The sequence below is a fragment of the Larus michahellis genome, chromosome Z (genome assembly GCF_964199755.1).
Source record: "Larus michahellis chromosome Z, bLarMic1.1, whole genome shotgun sequence".
Taxonomy (NCBI): Eukaryota; Metazoa; Chordata; class Aves; order Charadriiformes; family Laridae; genus Larus; species Larus michahellis.
In genome coordinates this window covers 77,595,435-77,618,585 of record NC_133930.1, presented here as the reverse complement: position 1 = coordinate 77,618,585, position 23,151 = coordinate 77,595,435, and the positions used below count along the sequence as shown (strand labels likewise).

Sequence of the window (23,151 nt, the reverse complement as noted above, 5' to 3'; positions counted from 1 at the left end):
GCATCTGTTTTGGAAAAAATATACAAAAAAAGCCAAGAAGAACCAACATGGAAATGTGAGGTAAACATTCCAGTAAAAGTACAGACAGAGGCTCCATTCTTTAAAGGAGACACACAGCAGTTATCACCATGCTAGAAGAATGAGATGCAAGAAAATCCTAGAAACAGTGAAAAGTCATGTAATGAAGCCTTTGCCCCTTCTAGCCATTGTAAACAGGCTCTTTTTTGTTCTTCCCTGCACACCCCCCCCACTTTATTGTCTTTTTATTCCTTAAACAAAGTTGTTAAATTGTAAAATAGCAGTTTTTATATAAATTCTGTTCGGCAGAATTTACAAAAAAGCAGACTGCTACCATAGACTGTGTCAGTTTTTTTACTCTTTTTTTAAATTTTTTATTTTTTGACTTGCCAAAGCCCCTCGGTGAAAACTACACTGTCGGGGCAAAACTGGCTTCTTGGTTCTGCCAATTTGAATGCCAAGAAATGCCACTCCACTGAAGAAGCGGTGTCACTTTTCCTTTGCACCAGTGTTAACGAGTTACCCCACAAATCTATGATGAAGTTATGAAACACGTAAAGCCCAGCCGCAGCTCCACAGTGGTGGCTGTATATCCCCATAGTCAATTCCTGAAGCCAGGTTTCACTGGGAGCTTTAGCTGGGCCTCGGGGAGGAACGGAGATCTAGGGAGATGATATAGTCAGCTCACATGCTATCAGCTACTACTATAAATTTTCATGTCCAGTCTGTCTATATTGCAGACTGAGTATGTTGTTTTAGTTATTCTTCAATAACTAGCACAATCACCCACACCAGAACAATCAGGCTTTGATTCAGTAAGATGCTTAAGGGCATGCTTCAAGTCTGCCCTGCAATCTGGAAACTGGATGGCTAACTAACTGAAGTCCATAACGCTAAGGAACGCTTAAGTAGCTCACTGAATCAGGGATGGACGTTATTACTTGTTGATAGTATCACTCGGGTTAGATTCCTGATCACCATTATTTTAATATGAATTAAATATATGCAATTACTTCAGACCTATGCTGAGCTTACTCAGATCAGAATCTGACCTACTGGTAGAAGCACTTCTTATGGTAAGAAAAGGTAAAAGTGATTTTTTCTTCCCCCCCCAAGATATATAAATTCAAAAATGAAAAGAAAAGAATTGTGTACAAATATCACATAACAACATCAACAATGCCATAGATGTAGTTCCTCAGTGCACACTTTAAACAAGAAAAGGGTTTTTTTGTTCTTTTTCTGTTTTGCTTTTAAATTCTGGCATAATAATATTAAAGCTGACAAAAAATCAGGGCAAGCTACATCACTTCCTCATACAAAAAAAGTACAAAACATTAGCCTCTAACTAGACATAACATAATACTGGTCATCACAGTTAGACATTTAGTAACTGTGTGTCTTGGAGTATTGTACTGGAGGGTAATAAAAAATAGCTTCTGTTGCCAATCTTCCATCTCAGGTTACTTCAGTCATAGAGGCAGAGTGATTCTGCAAAGAGGATAAAGCAAACACGTGAACATTTGTATACATTTTGGCACTTAACATATCCTAGTGTGTAAAATGCATGAGAAAAAACTTCACTACTCAAATCTGTTGCCCAGCTAATGTAGGGGTTTATAATGAAGAGATCGCTGCAAATACGACCTCTGTCTACCCACGGTGGGTGATGCTGAACTCAAGCCCTGCTTCTGGGCGACGAACGCTCTTCCTAACAGGCTTGAAAAACGAGGTGACACTTTTTCAACAGAGACTTTCAAACTGGGATGGATCCTGTCCAGAGGGACATGTCAGTACAGGCTCAAGCGCTCCATACAGTCACAGGCGGTGGGTCTGTCAGTCACAAACAGCCTAAAAGACTAGAAGTTTAGTTTCGTATGTGTGTAGATCCTACACAGTTTGATACTACATACATACAGAGCCTAAAATCTCACAGAGGTGAGGTCATTATGCTGAAACACAGGCAGCCACGGATACACAGCAACACAGAAGTCCTCTTTAGGTGGAAACAGTGTTGATTCCACCTTCTTGGAAGCCAATGTCCAGGACTTCAGTGGCAGTACTGAGTCATCCTTGGATCATGCTGCGTTGGCAGGGTTTATGTGAGTGCAGGGCAAAACTAGAGTAGGAATGCATGCAGAAATCTGCATATATCTGCAAATCTCCTACAGCTGAAGAAACAGTAATGAGCAGCCACTCAAGGACTTGTTTATAATAGATCCACAATAGGATCACATTTTTCCCAATCTACTCCTGCATGGTAGATGTATGGTCACTTGCAGCCTGATACTCCAAATCCGAAAAAATCTTGTTGATTATAGTGGACGTAACAGTTAAGGCCTACTTGCACTTCACAGTCCAGATGCTATAAATAGCTGACTAAGCAAAATTTTTCTCACAGCCTAAGAGTATTTTCACCTGTTCATCCCTTTTGTCATACACGATGCAAAGTGGATATATAAGTAGCACTTAGTTTCTGGACTGCAAGTCCACCAAGAGAGCAGTTAATGCACCCAGTTCTCTAGATTTAGCTGAAAGTCTTCCAGCAAATCTTTGCCTAATCAAAATTGACTTTTCAATTAAGTGAATTACGTATTCCCAAGGGTTAGAAACAGTGTTTTTCCCATGTTTTTAATTCTTATGTTCAGTTTATTTGTCAAAGAAGAGCTTAACACAAGTCACTATTGATCTTGCCATACACCATGTACGCAGGAATGACAGGCCATCTAATAAAGGAAGTACAATTTAAGAACAAATAAATTACACCAGGGCATTTCAGATAACTGACAAGCTACAGCTTCTCCTTGTTCCCAGAGATTTTTGGCAGGTGTCATTTGCTTGTCTGTTTTGAAAGGCCTGTGTATGATTCAGTTATGCCAACACCAGCCATTTGAAGTTAACAGTTTAACAGAAACACCACAAATTATGATGTTCCTGCTAACCTATTTCTTAAAAAACTTGGAAGTATGTTATTAACTTCTCTTCTGATGACTCAGAGATAGAAAACAGTATGTGATTTCTTCTTCTTATAGAAGACACTGAACAGTAATAAGGATAAAAAACTAATCTCTATAATATTTTTCTGGACAGCATAGTTTATCCTCAGGATTATGAATGTTAAGAGTAAATCCTTAAGACATCCCAAAAGCATCCCAAAGTGTAATTAGAATTATCTTTTCTCTCAGTTTTCTATTCTTCTGAGCAAAAATTTGTTGTCACAAATGAGAGGCAGAGGCATGTGAAATCCTACTGCTTTAGCTTTGGACATGCACAGGCGCAGAAGATCTACAGTGTTTGGTAGTTCAAGGGATAAATGCCTTAAACCAAACTCTCTCCTGATGGGAACTCACTCTGTTCAATGGGCTTACTGTTAGGAACAAAACCAGCTCCGTGGGTAGTTATGTATATAACTAGTCTTTACTCTGCCATAACAGAAAATGTGCTTGGTGATGGTCGGGGTAAGAGGATTTACAGTACCTGTGCACTCAATGTCTCCAGAGGACTTTCCACTCTTGGAAAAGCCATTAGCGGCATTCCTCGTGGATCTTCAGGCTTCGGTTTAGAAGGAGCTCCGTGAGTGCCTTTAAAGTTATGGACAACACATATCCCCTGTGTAATGCCAAAAAAAAAAAAGTAAGGTCAGTATGTTCTGTCCCCAGGAAAAACTCACAGGAATCACCATCAGGGGTCTCACAAACGACAGTTTTTGCAGAGAACTTAACCTGGGTTTTGGTTCAAGGCATCATCTATCTCAGCTTTGGGCTATGGTGGCCCAAGATGGGTGTGGTGGACTGCCTTGGTAAATGGGTTCATCTGGCCTGTGATCTGAGGTGATGAGCCATTCTCAGCCTATCTATGTTTTATACAGCGGAGACTCCCATGTCTGCTGTCTGCTTTATCATCACAGAAATGTGGACTACCCCGATGATGTATTTTATTGGCCAAATATTCCCTTCAAACTCTGACTGTCACTTCCAAACAGTGAAAACAGCTGACTGGATGGTTGAATCTGCCTCTCATCTGTATGACGTCAAGCTCATTTAGCACCATTCTTGCATACTTCTGGCACAACTGCCGCAGTGTTTATCCTACAAGCCCTTCTTCCCTTGTGCATGACCAGCCTTACTGCCGGTAACCACCCACATGGTGATGCTAGTAAGAGCAAACACACATGGCAGGCTGGGACTTGGGAATACAGTGGAGAAAAAAAACCACACAGGAGCTGACACATCTGCTGTCAGAGTGATTCCTGCAGCCAGCTCCTTGCTGGCTCTGTCTTTTGCTGCTCTTTAGACCTCAGGAAGGAGCGGGCTGCAGCTGGGTGAGTCTTATGCCGGCAGCAGGAGGCTCACCCTCCCCTCCAAGCTATACGGAGACCCCTTCCACCACTCTGCAACTGGGCTTGTGAACTTGCAGGGTGGCAGAAGGTCTGCAGGGCCAAAATGTGGCTGGGAGCAGGCTGTCACTGCTAGAAAACGGGACGGGGAGCACATAGGTTGTCCTGACCAGATATACGGGGTGACTGCCTCTTATGTTGCATGGGCTAGATTTAAACTGCCTTTCCCAGCGGGAATCAGACAAACTACTTACATGAAAGCTAAGGATATTCAGGTCAGAGGTTGCAGACTTCTTTTTATTTAAAGGGAACACAGGAATAAATGATATGCAAAGGTTTGTTTGTTTGTTTGTTGGTTTTTTTTAAGTACAGAATAGAAAAAAAAAACAGTGACAGGGCAATCTGGATTTAAGGGATCTTTGAAACCTAATCCCTCCTGATTACAGGGATAAAGTGTCTGTTGCTATGCAGTGGTTAGCTTTGAAGCATATTTTGATTAAACGGAACCAGGCACATTGCTTGGTAATAGCGAGAGTCACCTTGACTGCTGTGTGGGCAAATCCTCAGCAAGACATCCCTCGCCAAACAAAACACTTAAACCACAGAGCCAACAGGGGAGTCAGTAACGCTCGAAGTCCAGAGAGATGCTGTTCCTAGATTCTGTGGAAAGGCCTCTGACGATACATTTTAATACTTGTAGTTATCCTATGAGATGGCGAACAATTTCAGCTCAACTCCAAATGCTGCAAAGGGAGGTAATTTTGTCTCCTGGGAAGTTTGTCTTGACCTTCCTATCACACTTCTTTTATGGTCTGAAACAAAACGGGGAACCAGGGCCACTGCTTGGAGCTCCAGGTAACACCCTGTATCCTACATTTTTGCCAGATATCAGGCCGACAGTGGGGTTTTGCTACAGAGGCGTGTCAGAGAAGAAGTCTCAACCATGCCTCCCTTTTGAAATTAGTTGAAATCTACACCATTTTCAAAGCATTTTCCAGGACAGGTCAAGTAAGAACATGTACAGGAATCAAAATAATCCTGAAATACAGACAACGCACAAATGTCACCATATTCGCCTTATTAATTAGTATCAACCTGATTTCATATTACGATTTTCTTTGGTGATACCTTTAATTAGTTAGGGCTAGAATTAGTTCTTACCAACTAGATAAATCAGCTGCAATAGGCCACAAGAAAACAGTAATTTTCAATGTTTTGGTTTTTAACTGAGGTATTTTTAAAAGCGATGTAGAAGGACTGATGGGCTTACCAGAAACAAAGCTACAGCACTCCCCAGGATGAAGCCTGCGATCACGTCCGAGCAGTGGTTTCGATACTCAGAAACTCGATTTAGCCCGGTGAGGAACGCAGCACACAGGGTACCCAGACACAGCACGGGTTTGGCTAGCCTGCTGCTCTTCGTTTTAATTGTGCTTGTGATGTACATCTGAAACAAGGGCCAAGCCAAAAATGAAAAGGTGCTCTGCCAGAAATGCATCTTTTTCCACCCAGACACATCCTAAGTCAGCAAGGATCTGACAAAACCCATAATTCGTTTAAAAAAGCATTGGGAAATGGAGGAAGAGGTTTAAGGTAATTCAGAGAATACTTAGAAAAGAACAAAACGTACACTGTTAAGTAATGCTTCAGGACGTCAAAAATCCCATCAACTGCACTTACATACTGGACTTTTTCTCAGGCTGTTTTACTGACTTCCTAACTTGTGCAAGTACTTGCTCATGTGCTAGCAAACATTCACTGTGAATGTACATGACTAAATGCTTGCAAAGAGAGTCAAGGATTTATGTTTATACTCCTGCAGAAGTTGTAATGTGCACATGATGGAGTGCCTAGCATCCACATGAACCAGCTGCTGCAGTTTCTTAAGTGGTATTAAGTTTAGGAAACAGAGAACATTAAAGAGAAACCATTCCAAACATTTTCTCTGCAAGATGAAATGAAACACAAAATATGTGAGAGATTTCTTTCAAAACAAAGTTGATTCTGAAAATGTAATTCCAGAGCACGAAGTTTCACTGTGCTCTGAATATTTTTTAATGAACCTCACATGTTTTTGCCAGTTTGTATTTTATTTTAAATGCATTTTTGACAGAGAGAGTAAAACCATGTGGGTCACAATTACCAGCCAGTCATTAATTCCAGAGCCACAAAATAACAAAGATTAAGCAAAGCAAGCCTGATGGCAAAACACTTACATAAAATCCTTTTCAGCAAGGAAGTATGGATACCTGCATGATTTCCAAAGCTTTGATAAGCAAAGCAAATACATCAAATACGTTTGCCAGAACTGCTTCCCTTTTACTCCCATGCATGAAACAGAATCAGGAAGACACATTTGAAAAATTAATTTTGTTCTTATTACCAATTAGCTGGTAAATAAACCCGATTCACATAGTGTAGATCTGATCCAGTGAAAATACAAGCACCTGTTCTGCTGCGGAATAGAAAGATTATAAACCATGGAAGTGTCTCTTTCAATGTTTAATATCAAAAGATGCCATTTTATTTGCAAAGAAAAAAATGGTCTCCTAATGTAAAAATAAGTAAAATCACCAAAGCTGAAAACATTTCCATTCTTGACTCTTTTTCCATTGTCAGAATGGAAATACGGCTTTGTTAGTCTTCTGGACAAAAGACTCTATAGAAAGATCCTTATTGTTTTAATCCCATCTTCAATGACACCACAACTGGGATCTCTGATGTGCTCTCTGCAGGTCACAAACATCATCTTTCTCTGGGATGACTCTGTTCCTGTGGAAGGGCACTGCTGAGCGCTTTGCCAGGGACAGCACTGAAATCCAGGCAGGACTCTGCAGGATGGTGGAGACCCGAGGCTTGTTCTCTTTTGTTGCTCGTGCAGCAGCTAAGGACACCATGCCGGTCACACTGCCAGTCTCTGGACAAGACTACAATGGCTCGGCTGGGGCGAAGCTGCCTCGGGATTTTCCTGTGCCTGCGCTGAAGGAAGTCTGCGAAGGCTTGGCTTGGTGCTTCTCATTGCAACTACTCCTTGCACAGCTTACTTCGCACTCCACCATCTATTTGGCAACCGTGGGCAATTATTTTACTGTATTTTAATGTCTGTCCTTGATGAGCCAGGTATACAGAGGTCCCTATGGTCTGGGGCATAATTTCAGGATCGAGAAACAGAAATCAGAACCATTCTCAAGGTCACTCTACTCATTGCCTTTCATATAGTTCTTTATTCTGCTGTATTGTGCATATTTTTACTCTAACTTTCTCTCTGTCCAGATTTCTCTTCCCTTCTCCCTGACAGGGCCATCAAACATCCCTACAGCCAGCTTCTCCTCATTGGCTGGCATTAAAAAAAGTTAGCCCTAAACCCAATTCCATACATAAGTCTAGAAGAAGGCAAGGGATCCAGCAACCACCTCTTGGAAGGGAAACAGACTGGCCAGAGAAACTGACCAGGGGACGGCAGATCTGACTGCCTTTGGGCCTGTACCCAGGCAAAATTATACTTTCACCTACCAAGAAACTGCAGTACTAGACTTCTAACAGCTGAATTTGCCAGATCTCTGCCTGGGAAAGTGAACTTTTCTGCCCTTACATGTGCTGCTGAGCACATAATTTAACGGTGAATCCAGTTTGTGAAATGGAATATTACGGTGTGTAATAGCACTGGGAATGGAACTACGCTACTCGAGAAGTTCCTGCTTGCTTTGTTTTTCCAATCTAATGCCTGACTGCAGCACGTGCCTTGAAGTGACAGCTGGAAACCGAGCACTAGGCGGCAATCTTGCCCCAGCCTTTGCTGGTAGCTTCAGCTGCACCTGACTTGTCACCAAAACTCATGTTCTTTGGCAACGATAGGAAAAAATATCATTGAAGGGAAGTGCCACTGTGTCAATAATTACCGCCCATCCTTTCAACTTACACATTTCTTTTAGCAGAGGTGAATTCAAACGAGCCATAGGGAGCCGGATTGCTTTCCTGTTCCCCACCAAAGCACTATTACAGTTTACGGCATCCAAAGGAAAAGTATCACCTCTATATTAACAACGCAGTTCTGCTGTGACAGCTGCAAACCCTGGCTGTAGGGAACAACCCATGCATGCTTGTTTTCTTACGGGAATGAGATGAAGCTGGATCTTTGGGTTACCCACACGGGAGAGTTCTCCTCATTACAGATGGGAAGTATCTAATGTATCTGAAGTTTTACACGTCTTGGCAGGAAAACGTAAACTTGTAGTAAAGACAACATTTTTAGCAACAAGGGTAATTAACCATGGAAACAGATTGCCAAGGGAAATCTGTTACACCCTCATGAGGAGGGCTTAAAACAAGACAAACATACCCAGAAGGTATGCTCCAGTTCATCCATAAATCACACACCGAGCTCAGAAATAACTGGGAGAGCTTCTCCATTCTGGTCAGACTTTCCAGTCACTATGGTTTGATCTTTATTGTCCTGGTCACTAAAGCCAAGATATTTTTTAAGTTTCTCACAATCTGTTTACCCTTTCACTTAGAGGACGTTTTCAAAGCCTTGTGTAAGAGCCCAGTATCTCAGTGAAAGTCACTTACATTTAATTTCCTACACGCAGCAGGTGTTTTTTAAAATTTCCCATAATGCTATTTATAGGATAAATTTATTTACAAAATTCTAAATGTCAAAGCCAGTTAGTTGATGGGTGGGAGAGGGAGGAAGGAACTGAAAAGAAAAGATGTGAAGAAAATAGAATAAATCATGTTAAAAAATAAACTACGTATGATTTAACTACATAAATTATTTATTTCATTTCTTTGCTGTGCTCTTATCAGTACACTCAAGCAGTGTATTTAGCAATGTGCAATGTGTGATAGTAGCATTCATCCTGTGTGTAATTCCTTTCCCATTTTTTTCAGACAGACAAAAACATAGACAGTCAAGGAGGCCTTTTTGTCCGCAAATTTAAAACAGACATACATACCTGTGTATATATATGCAAATATATGCTTATATATATTTAGAGTGTATGATATATCTATGATGAGAAAGGCAGAGTGGAAGAAGTCTGTCTTGTCCTTTCATCAGAAAGTGCGGAGATTTGTGATAGTTTATTTTCCTTGGGAAGTTCACAATTTCATACCAATACTGGAAAATTCTGTGTCCTACAAGCTCTACAGACAATCTTTTCCTTTACCACAGAGATTTCTACAGTGAGAGAGAAGCACAGCCTTTGACAATGGTCTAATAGGTGTAAATGCAGAAATAGAAGAAATTGTTGGTGGGGTCACAGTGTCCTGGGTTGCAGAAGGGATTTCCTGTAGCATTCTCTGCTATTCAGAATTTCCCAAACATTTACAGTTTCATGTCCAGGTATACTGTATCACTCTAATCCAGTCAAGAATCAACCCATTCAGGCATAAAAGACAGATGCCAGGCTGTGATCCAGTGGGATGAGGTAGAGTCATCTAGCCAGATGGAGGTGACAGAAAGCATTACTTGTGGGTGCTGCTAGGCAAGAACTTTGCTGAAGGACTCCAAAAACACTACCAAATGGTCAACTAAGTGATCAGTTGTATCTTTTAACTATAGGGACGCTGTTGTGACCATAAAACACTTCTGGCTTTAACTCCAGAGGCAAATAGCATCAGCAAGGATATCTACCTTCTCTCTGCAATAACAGGTCCTCCAGTTGTACTGGTGAAATACTTTAATTTTCTATGTTCTTGGTAAACTCTACCATCTGTTAGATGCTCTTATTATTTACTCTTTCATGACCTTTCTTAGAAGAGTATGAAGTAACAGTTGTTTAAAGATGAGGTAACTGGGACACCAATATGCAACATACGTTTTATTGTCTGTTTTTTGGTTTTTGCCAGCAATGTTAATGAATTAAGGAGTTTTTCTAGCCTATCATTTTCCCTTGGGAAAAAAATTTAGAAGCATGTCTTTCTAACTGTACAGCAGCGTGTACTATGTACAGTGACTGCCATCTCTTCCTACCATACTTCTGGGACACTAATAAAACTTCATTAGATGCCATTCTAATTTTTGCATAAGTATGGAAGCCAGGGCTGACGGCTGTTTTCTCTTTCCCCTACTTTAGGTGTACAAGATTCATCTCTGCCTGCAGAGATCACAAAAGTGATGCTTTGGGTTCTTCTCAGCTTCTTTGGCAGGTGACAAGAAAAAGCCTATTTGATTAAATATAAAATCCAGATTACATAAAAAAAACCCCAAAACCAAAACACAAAGCCAAACCGATCACAGTGGGAGTACTGTCACTAGCAGACTGATGAACAAATCAGTACAGAGACATCTGCAGCAGATACTCGAGGTTCAGTGATGGGAGCAGACTCCCAGATCTCAACAGACATGTATACAATGAAAGACAATGTCTGTGCCGATTCCATTCTCCTGCCTCCTCATGTTCAACCTGTTTTGTTTTTCGTGCTCCATGGCTCAAGTCTTTTTGCAAAATACAGCTATTACTAACCAAATACCCTGTGTTTTATGTTCAGCAGAAGTAATGTGTGCAAAATGTTACAGGCTTTCCAAACACTTCCCAACAAATCCTGATCAAAGGAGTTACCAATTTATATCTCCACCAGTATTCACGCCACATTCAGTGCCAACAGATGGATATTGAAACAGCAGCAGGTAGCCTCTTCATTTTATCGTAATAATGTGGGGTCTTACTCATCTGCTACCAAGATCCCATTAAAATATTCAGTAGATACCCTGCCATTAATAAGTTTAAGGCTTTTCTGAAATCCTGGTGACCTACAGATAGACTCTGCCACTCAGTTGAGCCAATCTACTCAGGGAAAAAAGACCTAGTTAAACCATTTTGAGATCAGAAACAGGTTAAGTCCTTGGACTGGATCTTAACGGCAAAACCACTGAGGTTTTCTAGTTTGTGAGTAAGCTTCTTGGATCAGTTTTCAAACATTACAGAAACTTTAGCCAAAGAACAGAAAGGAGCAGCTGATCTGTTTCACTAGACTTTTGAAGACAATTTCCTTCCTTACAGTTTAACAGTGTCACCTTGTCAAGATGTCAACTGGGGTCCATTTCTCTGTGATAATAGCAAAATTCTGGCACTGACTTTTATTGCAGCCTTCTTTGCATGGGCAATTCAGGTCCCAAACAAGGGGAGCAAAACCCACCCTAGTTCAGTCTCCCACTGAAATGGAACAATTTACATTTTAAGTGTTCAACAACCATGGCATGTGAGTAAAAGAAATAGTAGTGGTCCAGAAGTCATCAAAGCATCAACTTCATTTTAATGTTCATTAGACAGGGGCAGGGAGAAGAGGCTGAATGAATACTCAAAGGCCTGTGAGAAAGTCAGCAGCAAAGACAAGATTAGGACCTCATGCCTCCACATCATACAGTGCCTCAAACGCAATGAACGTTCGATTTGCTTATACTAGGACTGGTAAAACAGACAGAGAAGCTGATTGGGGATTTCCCCCTACAGATAAAGAAGAAAGCCCTTCCCAAAACAACACTCTTTTTCTTCAAAAACCCACTGTAAGAAAAATGGTTCCATCTCGATGCACACGAAGAAACCTATCATACAAGTTAGCAATCATCACTGGCACTCACCGTGGCATATAAAGCTGAGTAGATGCTCAAAGCAGCATGTTTGGATGGAAAGGATCTTCTTGCCTTTTCAATCACCTCCACATCCCCAGTGCAGATGTTGCCATTGTTTATGAACTGGTGGTGGGCCCGACAGTCGTTCCCAGTGTAGTTGGGTTTACATACAGTCAGGAAGTAGGGAGCCAAGTTCCCAGTCACAACCTGGCCAGCGTTTACAAATATGTCAGTGGCAAAAAGTCCAAACGCAAACACTCCTGTGAGGGAAGGTTAAAAATAATAATTATTCAAATTGGCTTAAAAAAAATAATCCTGGTACCTGAAAGGGCGAGGCATAATGAGAGGCAAGGGACCAAACCCTGCAGTCATTACCCAGAAAAAGCCCCTGCTGACTCCAGTGACTCCGGCATCAAAGGCATGACACAGAAAACCTCATGCTTAACTCTGACAGGTGCTTAACTCAGCAGCTCCAGAAGGACTCAGAAACAGGCTGAAAACGATAAGCATGTGCCCAAGTACTTCTGTGATTCAAGTGCTGAACAGAACTGTGAGCTACAGATTTCACTGAAAACTCTGCACCTATACTATGCCTGTAAAGCCTCCACTATGACAAAGGCTCACAGCCTGCAGCCAAGTGTCATGGCACATGAGCTGCTAAAAATGTTTATGTATTTTTACCACATCGGGGGCAAAAAATGGAAATATAACAGCTCTGAAACTGAATGAGGAGTGTAGTGCTGAGGTACAATACTGCACTTATCTTAACATGACTACCTGTTGATGCTGATGTAGCAATATTTGGCAGGTCTTTTGTGAAACATCCTAATGCTTTGCTCTGGAAGACATTTCCACACAGTTGCAGTTCAGCTCATGTCACTGGGAGCACATGCCGTAGCAAGAAGCATTCACTTAAACCCAGGAATATTTCCAGGGTTGTGGAGCACCCTTTGCTCAGTACTGCAGTTCTCACATCCTCCACTGACTCCCCATGAGTGTCACCAATACCTGCCACAGCTGTTATGAATACATGTGAGGATCTTTTACTCACACGTGCTGCCTACAAAACCAAAGGGACAGAACAGCAGATTTGCAGAAATGCCAAACCCAAATGTTCTGAAAGACTAAATTAGCTCCCCTTTCCCTCTTCCCATCGCTGAGGTGGATTAAACGGTCACAAAAATTCAGAACAAATGAATATTTACTTTAGGTGTGGGGATATTGCGGGCCATATTTTTGCTTTCTCCCTCCGATAGCTCTGTAAGCAAAAGTCATTTAAATTATAAATTAGCTGTGATCACTTTATATGTAAATATGACCAAGAGCTGGAGCTCCAGGGTAAACATCTTAGGAGAGCTGTGATAAAATCTTAAGAGCTGGCACCACCATGGTTATAACAATTGTACTGCTTATCTGTACTGGGTTTAAAAAAAAAAAAAAAGGATTGCTATAGTTGGAGAAACAAAAAATATCAGCATTACAATGCAGCAGAAAATGCTTTACGTCAAATTAACGAGAATCACGGATCGTTCTGCAGATATTGCCACCCACCATGCAGCTGTGAGCTGCAGAAGCAGAAGGGCTGCAGCTGGCAGAGTTAGGTCCTTCTAAACACAGGACACTTGTACAGACAGTAACATAAAATAAAACCCATAACTAAAAATGGATTCATTGTACAAGTGTCAACTGGGGCTTGCCAGTGCCACTCGCTGACAGGGACGGCGTGGTGTGACAGATACAGCCGTGCTGTGACACTGATTCCTCACTGGGGTACTGATGGGAAGAGCCTGGAGCGGCCGCAGGAGCGTGGAGACGTTTGTCCTCACCACACTTCCACATGGTTCAGAAAAAGCGTTACCATGACGAAGATGATTCTGGGGACTATGTTTATTACTATTCATTATATGAATGTATTACAATTAATTATTAATGAACACATGTGTGACCACGGATTTAAAAACCTAGCGGTGGGGAGGTAGCCTTCCTCTGGTTCTAGACTGCAGGACTGGCCCTGTCTCTTTACTGGCATGACAGTCTTCGCCCAGTTTATCCTGCAAAGTGTCTGTGTTGAAAAGGGAAATGGAGGGAGCACTGACACTGCTCCTTTATTTCCTTTGCCCCTCTGCTCATATTTTAAATCCATGGTTTTCCACAGCTGGCAGAGCTCCCCATCTCTATTACCCAGTGCACAAGCAAGTTCAAACGAAAAAGGCAGTAACTATCTCTCCAGCCTGCTGAAAGAGCAAATTATGCCAGAGATAAATCTTGTTTTTATACTGCTCTTTGGCTAAATTGTTATTTTTTTTTATCACAGCTTGCTTTAAATGGCATCTTTTGGATGTGCTGTGCAAATCACAGGGAATGCAGTGAGGATTATTACCCAGCCCTTTACAACACTTAGAGGAAATCTATAAGCGCCAGGCAAATACTGCAGTCTGGTCCACGGTCTTTATCGCATAAGTAAGTACAAACCAACAATCGAGGTGTTTCAGAAAAAGCTCATGGGCTTTCAGTCTCTAGGCAGTGCACAGGTACAAAGGTGGTCCAGTGTTTTTGTCTAAAAAAAAAGTTTAAACACCTGCATTTTCTCAGCATTTGGTAGCACTGGAAGTGCTGGCCTAGGCTCAGCTCCTGAGCACTGCAGTACTCTGCAGAACAGCAGAACAAGCCACGGCTGCAACCTTTATCATGCTCTGACTGTGATGCATATTGATCACTCTGATTTCCCTCTTGCAGCTCTGCCAAACTGCACCATATGAAAATCATAGCTATGAGCAGCAATGAATTCAGATAGCAGGAATTTTAACCCTTGCTGATTACACATCATTTACTCTCTGGAGACTTTGGGATAGGGTTGGCTGTAATTGATTTAAAGGCTGTAACACCAGTGAGCCTGGGTAGTGGTGGAGAGTCCCCTGATGGCTTTTGTACCTCAGGAATCCATCTGTTCAATGGATTTGTTCAATGACCTACAGCAGCTAAGCTAACTGACCAGAACACGAGAATGCAGTGATGTGATTGCCAGGTTTTTAGAGACAGACAAATTGCTGCTGAAAGGCTTCACAGGAAGGGCAACTAGCCCCATTTCTTCAGGGTCGTACAGCTGAAGTCTGTGATATAACGTCACAGACAAAGAATGCGAGAACATGTACCTCTTCCAGGCTTTGATGATCAGATGTAATGGGGGGTGATCTCACCCTGATAAGGAGCAAGCGCTTTATCTTACTGTGCTCACTCTAGCGTAGAAAACTTTAGAAACCTAGAAAACTTTTCACTGTCAGTGAACTTAAGTCCAGAACTTGGCATATGTTGAGAGAAGGTGTAAACAGTGCAAGCCACGTGGTAAGAAGACCTACAGCCTCTGCAGTTGGTTACTAGCAGAAAGGATGGAACAGAGGTTAATTTCATTTACTTAATGCCTCTCCTTCCCTTCACACACGTGAGCCACACAATCTGGCTGCACAAAAAGGGCTTAGAGAAGGAGCAGAAGCTATTTCTGGAAAGGCTTCCTGACTTTTTCTCACTGTCCCGGCTCTCAGCTGTGTTTGTGTGTGTCAGGAGCAGCCAGAAAGAAGAAGATAGAAGGCAAACCACTAAGCAGAATGTAAGTGGGCGAGAGATTAATTTAGGCCAGAGACAGAGGGTAGGATATACTCCCTGCTGCCTTCTTTAGCTGCCCCAGAGTCCAAGAAGAAGGAACTGAGGATCAGATCTGAGCATACCTTTACCTCCAGTCAGAAAGACCTTAGACAAATATATGTGCAAACAAAAAAAAAAAAGAACAAGCAAGGAAAGTCCTGTTCAAGAATGCTGAGGATAGACAACATGAACCTTAAATCTTTCTGGCTCCATCTTACCTGAACTAATACTTGCCTCGGTAGAAGAATCTAAATCTTCAGCAACTTGAATTTGGAATGCTTCAGTTTTAATTTCTCCACTTACACCTCCCCCTAAATTGCTGCCAAAAAGTCCTCCAAGCAAAACCCCATAATTTCTGGGCTCTCAGACACACACTAATCTAACCATCTTTCTCCTACCAAGCTCCCTGTGGGGCTGTTCATCAATGTTGCCACCTCCAGCTCTGTCTATTACTTTTGCTAAAAGACGCATCTGCCCTGAAGAAGAATCCAGCTCTCCTTCCCCATTGTAACCTCAGCACAACCCTGTCTTCTCCCTGCAACTCATGCTCAAGCTCTCCCTTTCCACCCCAACTCTCTCTAACATCAGTGACTGCAGCTGCTTGTTGAATCCATGGAAACTCGCAATATTACAGACATTTAAAATGCCACTGATTTAGAACAAAACAAAAAAAAACCCTGCAACAAAAAATCAACAAAAAACCCCCCTGGGAGTTGTAGAAGAGCAGCTGAAAAGACATTGGGAAGAGAGACGTGAGAAGCCAGTGGGTGGAAATGAGAATAAGGAGGTAGAAGGCTTTTTTAGAGAAAAACCATGAAACCCTTAAGTAAAGTGACAAAAGAAACAATGCATTGAAAGGCTCATGAGACATCAGAAGCTGTGCTCTTCAGTAACATATCGTCATGTCTTCTCCCAAGCCAAGTGCATTTATTTAGGCACTCCTCTCTCTCCCAGTGCCCGTTCAATTATCTGAATTTGTCACACTCCACCTAATTTACTCAGAAAATATTCATATTACACATGCACACTCATACTCCTCCAAACCCTTTTCCACCCCTATGTTTTTTAAAGAATATTAGAGTTTCAATAGAGGGAGTCCCTGGAAGGGCTCCTAGCTCTATGGAAATGCTGATCCTCAGCCCATTTCTGAAGGTCTTGCTCTAATAGTCCTGTGCATCCAATAAAGCCATGCATTTATAGTCCTGTGACTCAGACTCTGCTAAATCACCCTTCATCATTATATCTTAAAGGGTGTCGTTAAAGAAGATCTGTATCATTAATCCATTTTACAACTGAAGAGATAGGGGTTGCAGGGAAATTTATTGTCTGTTGCCATGGCATCAGGAACAGGCTCAACAGCAAGCTTCTTCCGAGCACTCACAGCCTGATCCCAGGATTGGCTTTGATCTCCCAGTGAAGACCCTACAAAGCCCACTGCTCCAGGCATATACTGCCTCTTGTGCTTCACCTGTGAGTATCCTGCCTGGATACTGTTCCCTGAAGACATAAGAAGGAAGATGTGTGGTCTGAGCATGCAAGAAGAAATTCAGTTCCCAGTGCAAAAGTACTCTGGAGCCTCAAGACTCCTCCCCACAGACACGCAGAATTTCTTTCTTCCTCGCTGCTTCACAACTATCATTTTTTCATCCAGACAATAGCCAGCTCAGAGACTGGCATAAAAGGGACCAGTAAGGTTTGATTTGTTCCCAACACAGTGACCTGTTTCTCATTGTGGTGGTTCTTCGGTGATAAAAAGGGAGACACGCCGTAGTTTAAGCTGCTGCAGCAGTTTAGGTTTGCGGCAGCACACACCAAAATACAGCTTGAGCCCTGTTGAAAGGCAGCCAGTTGATAACAGAACGTGCTGCATTTCACAGTGAACTTCAGATCTAAAGCAAACAGAAGGATAAGGTCAGGCAAACTATGTCCTGCAGCTGCCTAGGGGATTGACATCAGAGCTCTGGGGTGTATCTATCCTATTACAATAAACTCAATGTGTGTATAAATCTTGTAAACCTTTATTTGCTGAACTAAAGCCTTAATTTACTGAAATAAAGCCCTAATTTCATTATTTAGCTGCCCACTGTGAGGTGTCACCATGCTTTAGATTAAGCTGTCAGCAGAAGCTGATCTGCGCCATTTGTTAACTGCAAATTATGCAGCCCCAAAGTAAAAGACACTGGTAACAAATTCACGAAGCACATTGCATTTATAAATATCTGAACTGGAGAGAGGCTACTTGCGTGTTATCAGGGCTTTGCAGGTATACAACTTAATCACATGGATTAGAAACCTAATATAATGAAATGAAACACAATACACATTATAGTCACCCTGCCAAACGGAGCCAGGGAGGTCTGAATCCATGATCCTGGGGGTATGATAGCAGTGTATAGAAACACACTAAATCCTTGACTAAAACCATTCACTAAATAATGGTAAAATAATTTATAACTTCTATTTGCAAATGCAAGATGGCAAGATGTTGACTAAGTACTGAATGGGAAATTACCACAGGAAAGGGTGAATAAAAATACAAAAGTCTGTGTGTGCTCAGGTTGGGAGACAGGGAGAAGAGGCAGAGGGCCAGGAAACAACCACTCTTCCCTCCTGGTTTCTCAAAGGTCCAGCATGTAAATGGCAAATTTTGGTAGCAGAAATTCATAATAAAACTGCTGGGAGGGGTGGGGACAGGAGGGAGGAGAGATGATGGGACTAAAGAACAGCAGTGCAGCACCAATATTTTATATAGAAAAAAACGATCCAAAGCAATTGCACATCGCTTGTTCGACCTGAAAATCTTCAAAATAAATGTCTGTGGAAGCAGCTATAAAAGGTAAAAAGGAAGATGGAACAAATTGCGACATTTATCAAAGTCTGATGTTCCCAAGCTAAGCCAGCTTTTTTCCACTGATAAAGGAATTGATTTTCTAAGTACAGGGAACATAGCAGGTTTCACCTATCTAGGTTGCAGTAAAGGACTTGACAACAAGTTGAGAGGCAGCCCTTCACCACAAAAGCAATGTCTACCCACGTGCAGAATTCATGCCTGGGCCAGGAAGCAAGATGAAATTTTGGTTCTGCTTCCTGTGGACAAAGAACCAGGGATGGACTTAAGACAAAGCTCAACATCCAAGGTCCCCACGAAACTAAGGAGGGGAGAATCTTAGACAGAGATAGCCGAAAAGGGCTTGAGGAAAACAAGGAGACAATAAGCAGAGACTGTAGTAGGCAAGATAAGAAAAATCAAGGAAAAGAAACATTGGGCTTTGCCATCATCCCGGAAGAGTTGCAGGTCTTTGGTTTTGCTTAATTCTTTGCACCAGTATCAAAGTGCAAAAAAGTGCTCCATTCTGTATGCATGGAAAAAAAACCAAGTGGGAAAAAGCTCAAGTCTAGCAACCAAATCCAGAAGATCCTGTGGAGACAGTACGACAAGGGTGCTTATCTTTCATATCACCAAAAGATAAGTCTGTAGTTTCCCTTTTTGTTTCTCTTTCCTTTCAAAATCTAAGTGAATGCTCAATGAAGTATCTATAACTTTCTCCTTGTTTTGTGGAAAGCACATTTAGGCTAAAATCTCTTAAAACCCCTCTCTTCCCAGCAACTCTAGTTACAGAGTCAGGGAGCGAGAAAAAGCCCCTTTGCCTTTCTTAAATTTGGGAACAGTAATTCTCAAAAGCTTTCCATGATGTGCCTTGCAGGGTCAGGAAGCAGCGTTCATTTTTCCTGACACAAGAGCACCCAGATACCGTGAAGGATTTTTCTCATCCTTTTGAGCAATACCAACTGTAATGACTTATAAGGCAATATTCCACGGAGTTCAATTACTGCTTTTGGCAGGTACTCATTTAAGACTCTTGTTCACACATGTGGGCCAAAAGAAATCAGCAGATGTGGATAGTCCGATGAATTTGTACCAAGACTAAACTGGCATCAGACTTCTTTGGAACAAGCCAGGTTGCCTGCTGGGGTATCTTGGAAGACAACCTATTTAATCAGCTCTGTAACTTATAGCCCTCAAGTTTGTCAAGAGAAGACACAGGCAAGTCTCTCCGGAGCCAAGCATCCAGGTAGGCTCTTTCTGGAGTAACCAACTGTATGGAGCTAACTTCCCTGATCATCCAGCACGGCCTACAGCTGTTCAGTCCATGTTATGTTTGCAAAACATAGGGGGAATTTCAATGAAAAATGTGCAGTTATTTTTAGTTCCTTTCATTAATTATTTCAGCCACTTTTCAACAAACACTGATTCTCGCATTTTACTGCAGAGGCGGGGAGAAGGTTTCAGAAGAAAACAAGCAAATAATCAGTGTCGTTTGAGATGAGAGCAACACTTTAAGCCCTTCCTAATAATGTTAACTTCCTTTTTCTCAGAAAGAAAAATGAAGCTGCAAAGCCAAGATTATTTTCTCTAGCAGGGTTTATGTCCTGCTACTCTATGAGAGTCCACTGTACCATCACTATCCCCTCCTCTTCCACCAAAAGAGAAACAATAGCATGAATGTTTAAGAGTAAAGCTAAGTGTATAAGAAAATATATAGAGCAAGTGCTTAACCTCCATGGTTTAAACTCTTTTAGTGCTGACCCCGCAGGCAAGAGTATTTGATTAGGACTTTGCAACATGCTGAATGTCCTGGAACAGTCAAACAGCCCTGGGTGGTCCAGTGGACTCTGGTACCCTGCTTCTCTCTTAATGGCAGTTTACTATCCATCAATATATCCTAGAGGTTATCTGAAGCTCAAGGGTATTTTACTTTTATCTACATTCCCATGTCTTTTGTTTCATCAGCAGCACACAGGCCAGGCCTGAGTGGTGAACCACAGGTGGTTCGTCTCCACCCCCAGTATGGGAGAAGGTAAAAGAACATTTAAATTCCTAACTTCCATACATAAAGCAGGAGGAACAGAGAGGGAGAAAGAAAACCATGGCTCTTCCTTCTTTGCAGTATGTACTTGCTGCTGCTGAAAAACTTAGCACAGGATAAGACTTTTCAACTCTATGCTCTGAGCAAGTATCCCTGCCTGCAGCCAGGGCCGTGGCTCTGTGGAAGCAATACAACCCTTGCCACAGTCACAGCAGATGTTTTTCTTCCAGATAAAGCTCAAAAATTCAGCAGTGACAGGGAAAAAAGTGATCCAGGTATTTTCAGCTTTTTATTCTGTTGCTTCTTTTAACTCCGACTGTGAATTCAGACCCAGCTCCCTGTAAGACGCAATGTGTAAGGATGCTTTATCTCTAAGTGTGGACAGGGAGGGAGGTGCTCTGTGGGCAATGCCCCTCTTGTCAGTGGGGAGACATATTTACCGCTGGCCCATGCCAGACAGCAAGACAAGCCATCCCATCCCATCCCCTGCATGAATGCAGGGCTTCTCATGATCGAGTCAAGAAGGAGGGAAACTGGAGCCCCTTGCACGTGCAGTTCAGAGCTGCTGAACTTACTTCTTACTCTGCTGCTACGAGGAAGTAGTAAGTGAGCAACATCCCTCCTCATTTCTAAACAACAAAGGGTGTGGTTTGGGCAGCCATAAATGGCTGTGAACTGGGAAGCCTTCAGAGGACAACAAGATTCTCTGCCAGTACCACAGTGGAAACGCAAGCTGCAATGCTGTTCCTCTGCCTGCTCCAAAAGAACCATGGGACAGTTCCCTCAGTAAGGTCTCGGAGACATTTTTTCCACTAATCAACAGCATGGAAAATGCATAGCGGCTTGCAAGCACCATATAAAGCAACCTCCAAATGGTTTAGTGACAGAACTTCTTCATTCATTTCTCAGCAATTAACTCAATGAAAGCTCTAACAAAAAACAAATACAATAAAAATAAGAACATTATTTTGAAGTGGGCTCTAGGCTTTTTTACACTGTGCTCAGCTGAGCATTATATGGCAGAGCTATGGATGTTAAAATTAGAGCTGAAAAGAAAAACGCCAAAGAGATGGGCTGGTGGAGACCAATTTGTAAGTAAAATGGGTAGCTTACATAGAATAGCAATGATGGAATTATTCATATAAGTATTTGATTGGCATAACCTTTCTTCAAGGGTCCAGAAGAAGCATTAAGCTCAGCAGAATAGGATATAAACCAGCTCCAGACAGCATGATATGGCACATTTTGAACGTTACCTTGCAAATCCCGAGGGGGACTATCCCTCTAAGGTGGAAGACGCCTGCAAAGATTTCACAGCTTAATTAATTTTGTGGTGTAGATTATTAGGATGTTTCATTCTGTTTTGGTGCAAACAGGGACTAAACTTGCAGTGCTCAGGATGCTTACCTATAAAACGTATTATTCTTCGAAGCAGTGGGTTCAGGTAACAGCACTCTCCAGTCAAAATAGTTTTCTCTTGAACAATTAGGGTTTCTCTGGTTGACTTTATGAAATACATGGATATCTCACCAATAAAAATCTGGCAGGAAAGGAAAAGAGACAGAAAGTTAAAAATTATATAAGCAAACATTAAAACATGTGTGTCTGGTTCCAGCCCACAGAAAATACTACACAACAGTTTTGGGGACTACACAATGTCTTTGGGACATTGCACTTCGATGGTGGGGCTACACTTGCTCGACATAGACACAGCTCCCAGCCAAGAAAAGAATCTGTCATTCTTGCACTCAGTGGCAAGACACAGCAGATTTTACTGTCTTATACTATCTTCTGGGATAGGGAGGCAAGCAGAGCTTTACGAATACTGTGTATCACAGAATCAATGGTAGGGTTGGAAGGGACCTCTGGAGATCATCTACTCCAACCCCCTGCCAGAGCAGGGTCACCCAGAGCAGGTGGCACAGGAACGCGTCCAGGCGGGTTTTGAATATCTCCAGAGACGAAGACTCCACCACCTCTCTGGGCAGCCTGTGCCAGGGCTCTGCCACCCTCAAAGGAAAGAAGTTCCTCCTCATGTTGAGATGGAACTTCCTGTGTTCCAGCTTGTGCCCGATGCCCCTTGTTGTGTCACTGAGCACCACTGAAAAGAGTCTGGCCCCATCCTCTTGACATCCACCCTTTAGATATTTACAAGCATTGATAAGACCCCCTCTCAGTCTTCTCTTCTCCAGGCTAAACAGACCCAGGTCTCTCAGCCTTTCCTCAGAAGAGAGATGCTCCAGTCCCTTGATCACGTTTGTAGCTCTCTGCTGGACTCTTTCCAGTAGTTCCCTGTCCTTCTTGAACTAGGGAGCCCAGAACTGGACACAGTACTCCATATATGGCCCCACCAGGGCAGGGTAAAGGGGGAGGATGATCTCCCTCACCCCTTGGAGCCAGAAGCTCCTATTTTTACTGAGACTGGCACAGAATTTGTCATGTCCTGCTATCAGCATTTAAAATTTACTGACAGTATAGACTTCACAGATGGAAGGCCTCTAGACATCGGGGAAGGGGAAAGTAGTTCTGCAGACTTCCACCCCAATATTGTCCCAGCAAGCCCCAGCAATACTGCATGCTTCCTGCAGCCTCCACACCTTCTGAAACTTATACTCTTCTACGTCTGCCAGATAAGTTACAGAGCTCCTGCCAACTTCAAAAAGAAATTTAGACAAAGGACATCCCTGCAGTGGAAACTGATCTGAAGTCACAAAACT

At 42.3% G+C, this 23,151-nt stretch overlaps 1 protein-coding gene across 4 annotated transcripts in view; it reads right to left on the bottom strand.

Moving 5' to 3' along the window:
* Nucleotides 1–23,151, bottom strand: part of PLPPR1 (phospholipid phosphatase related 1) — a 137,615-nt gene continuing 114,464 nt past the window's right edge. For all 4 annotated transcript variants that reach the window (XM_074570198.1, XM_074570194.1, XM_074570195.1 and 1 more), the window contains 5 exons: nt 21,842–21,974; nt 11,937–12,187; nt 5,625–5,801; nt 3,496–3,627; nt 1–1,509 (listed from right to left, as the gene is read on the bottom strand). In XM_074570198.1, coding sequence (XP_074426299.1) covers nt 1,477–1,509; nt 3,496–3,627; nt 5,625–5,801; nt 11,937–12,187; nt 21,842–21,974 — 726 coding nt within the window. In that variant the 3' untranslated portion in view covers nt 1–1,476. The remainder of the gene's footprint in view (nt 1,510–3,495; nt 3,628–5,624; nt 5,802–11,936; nt 12,188–21,841; nt 21,975–23,151) is intronic.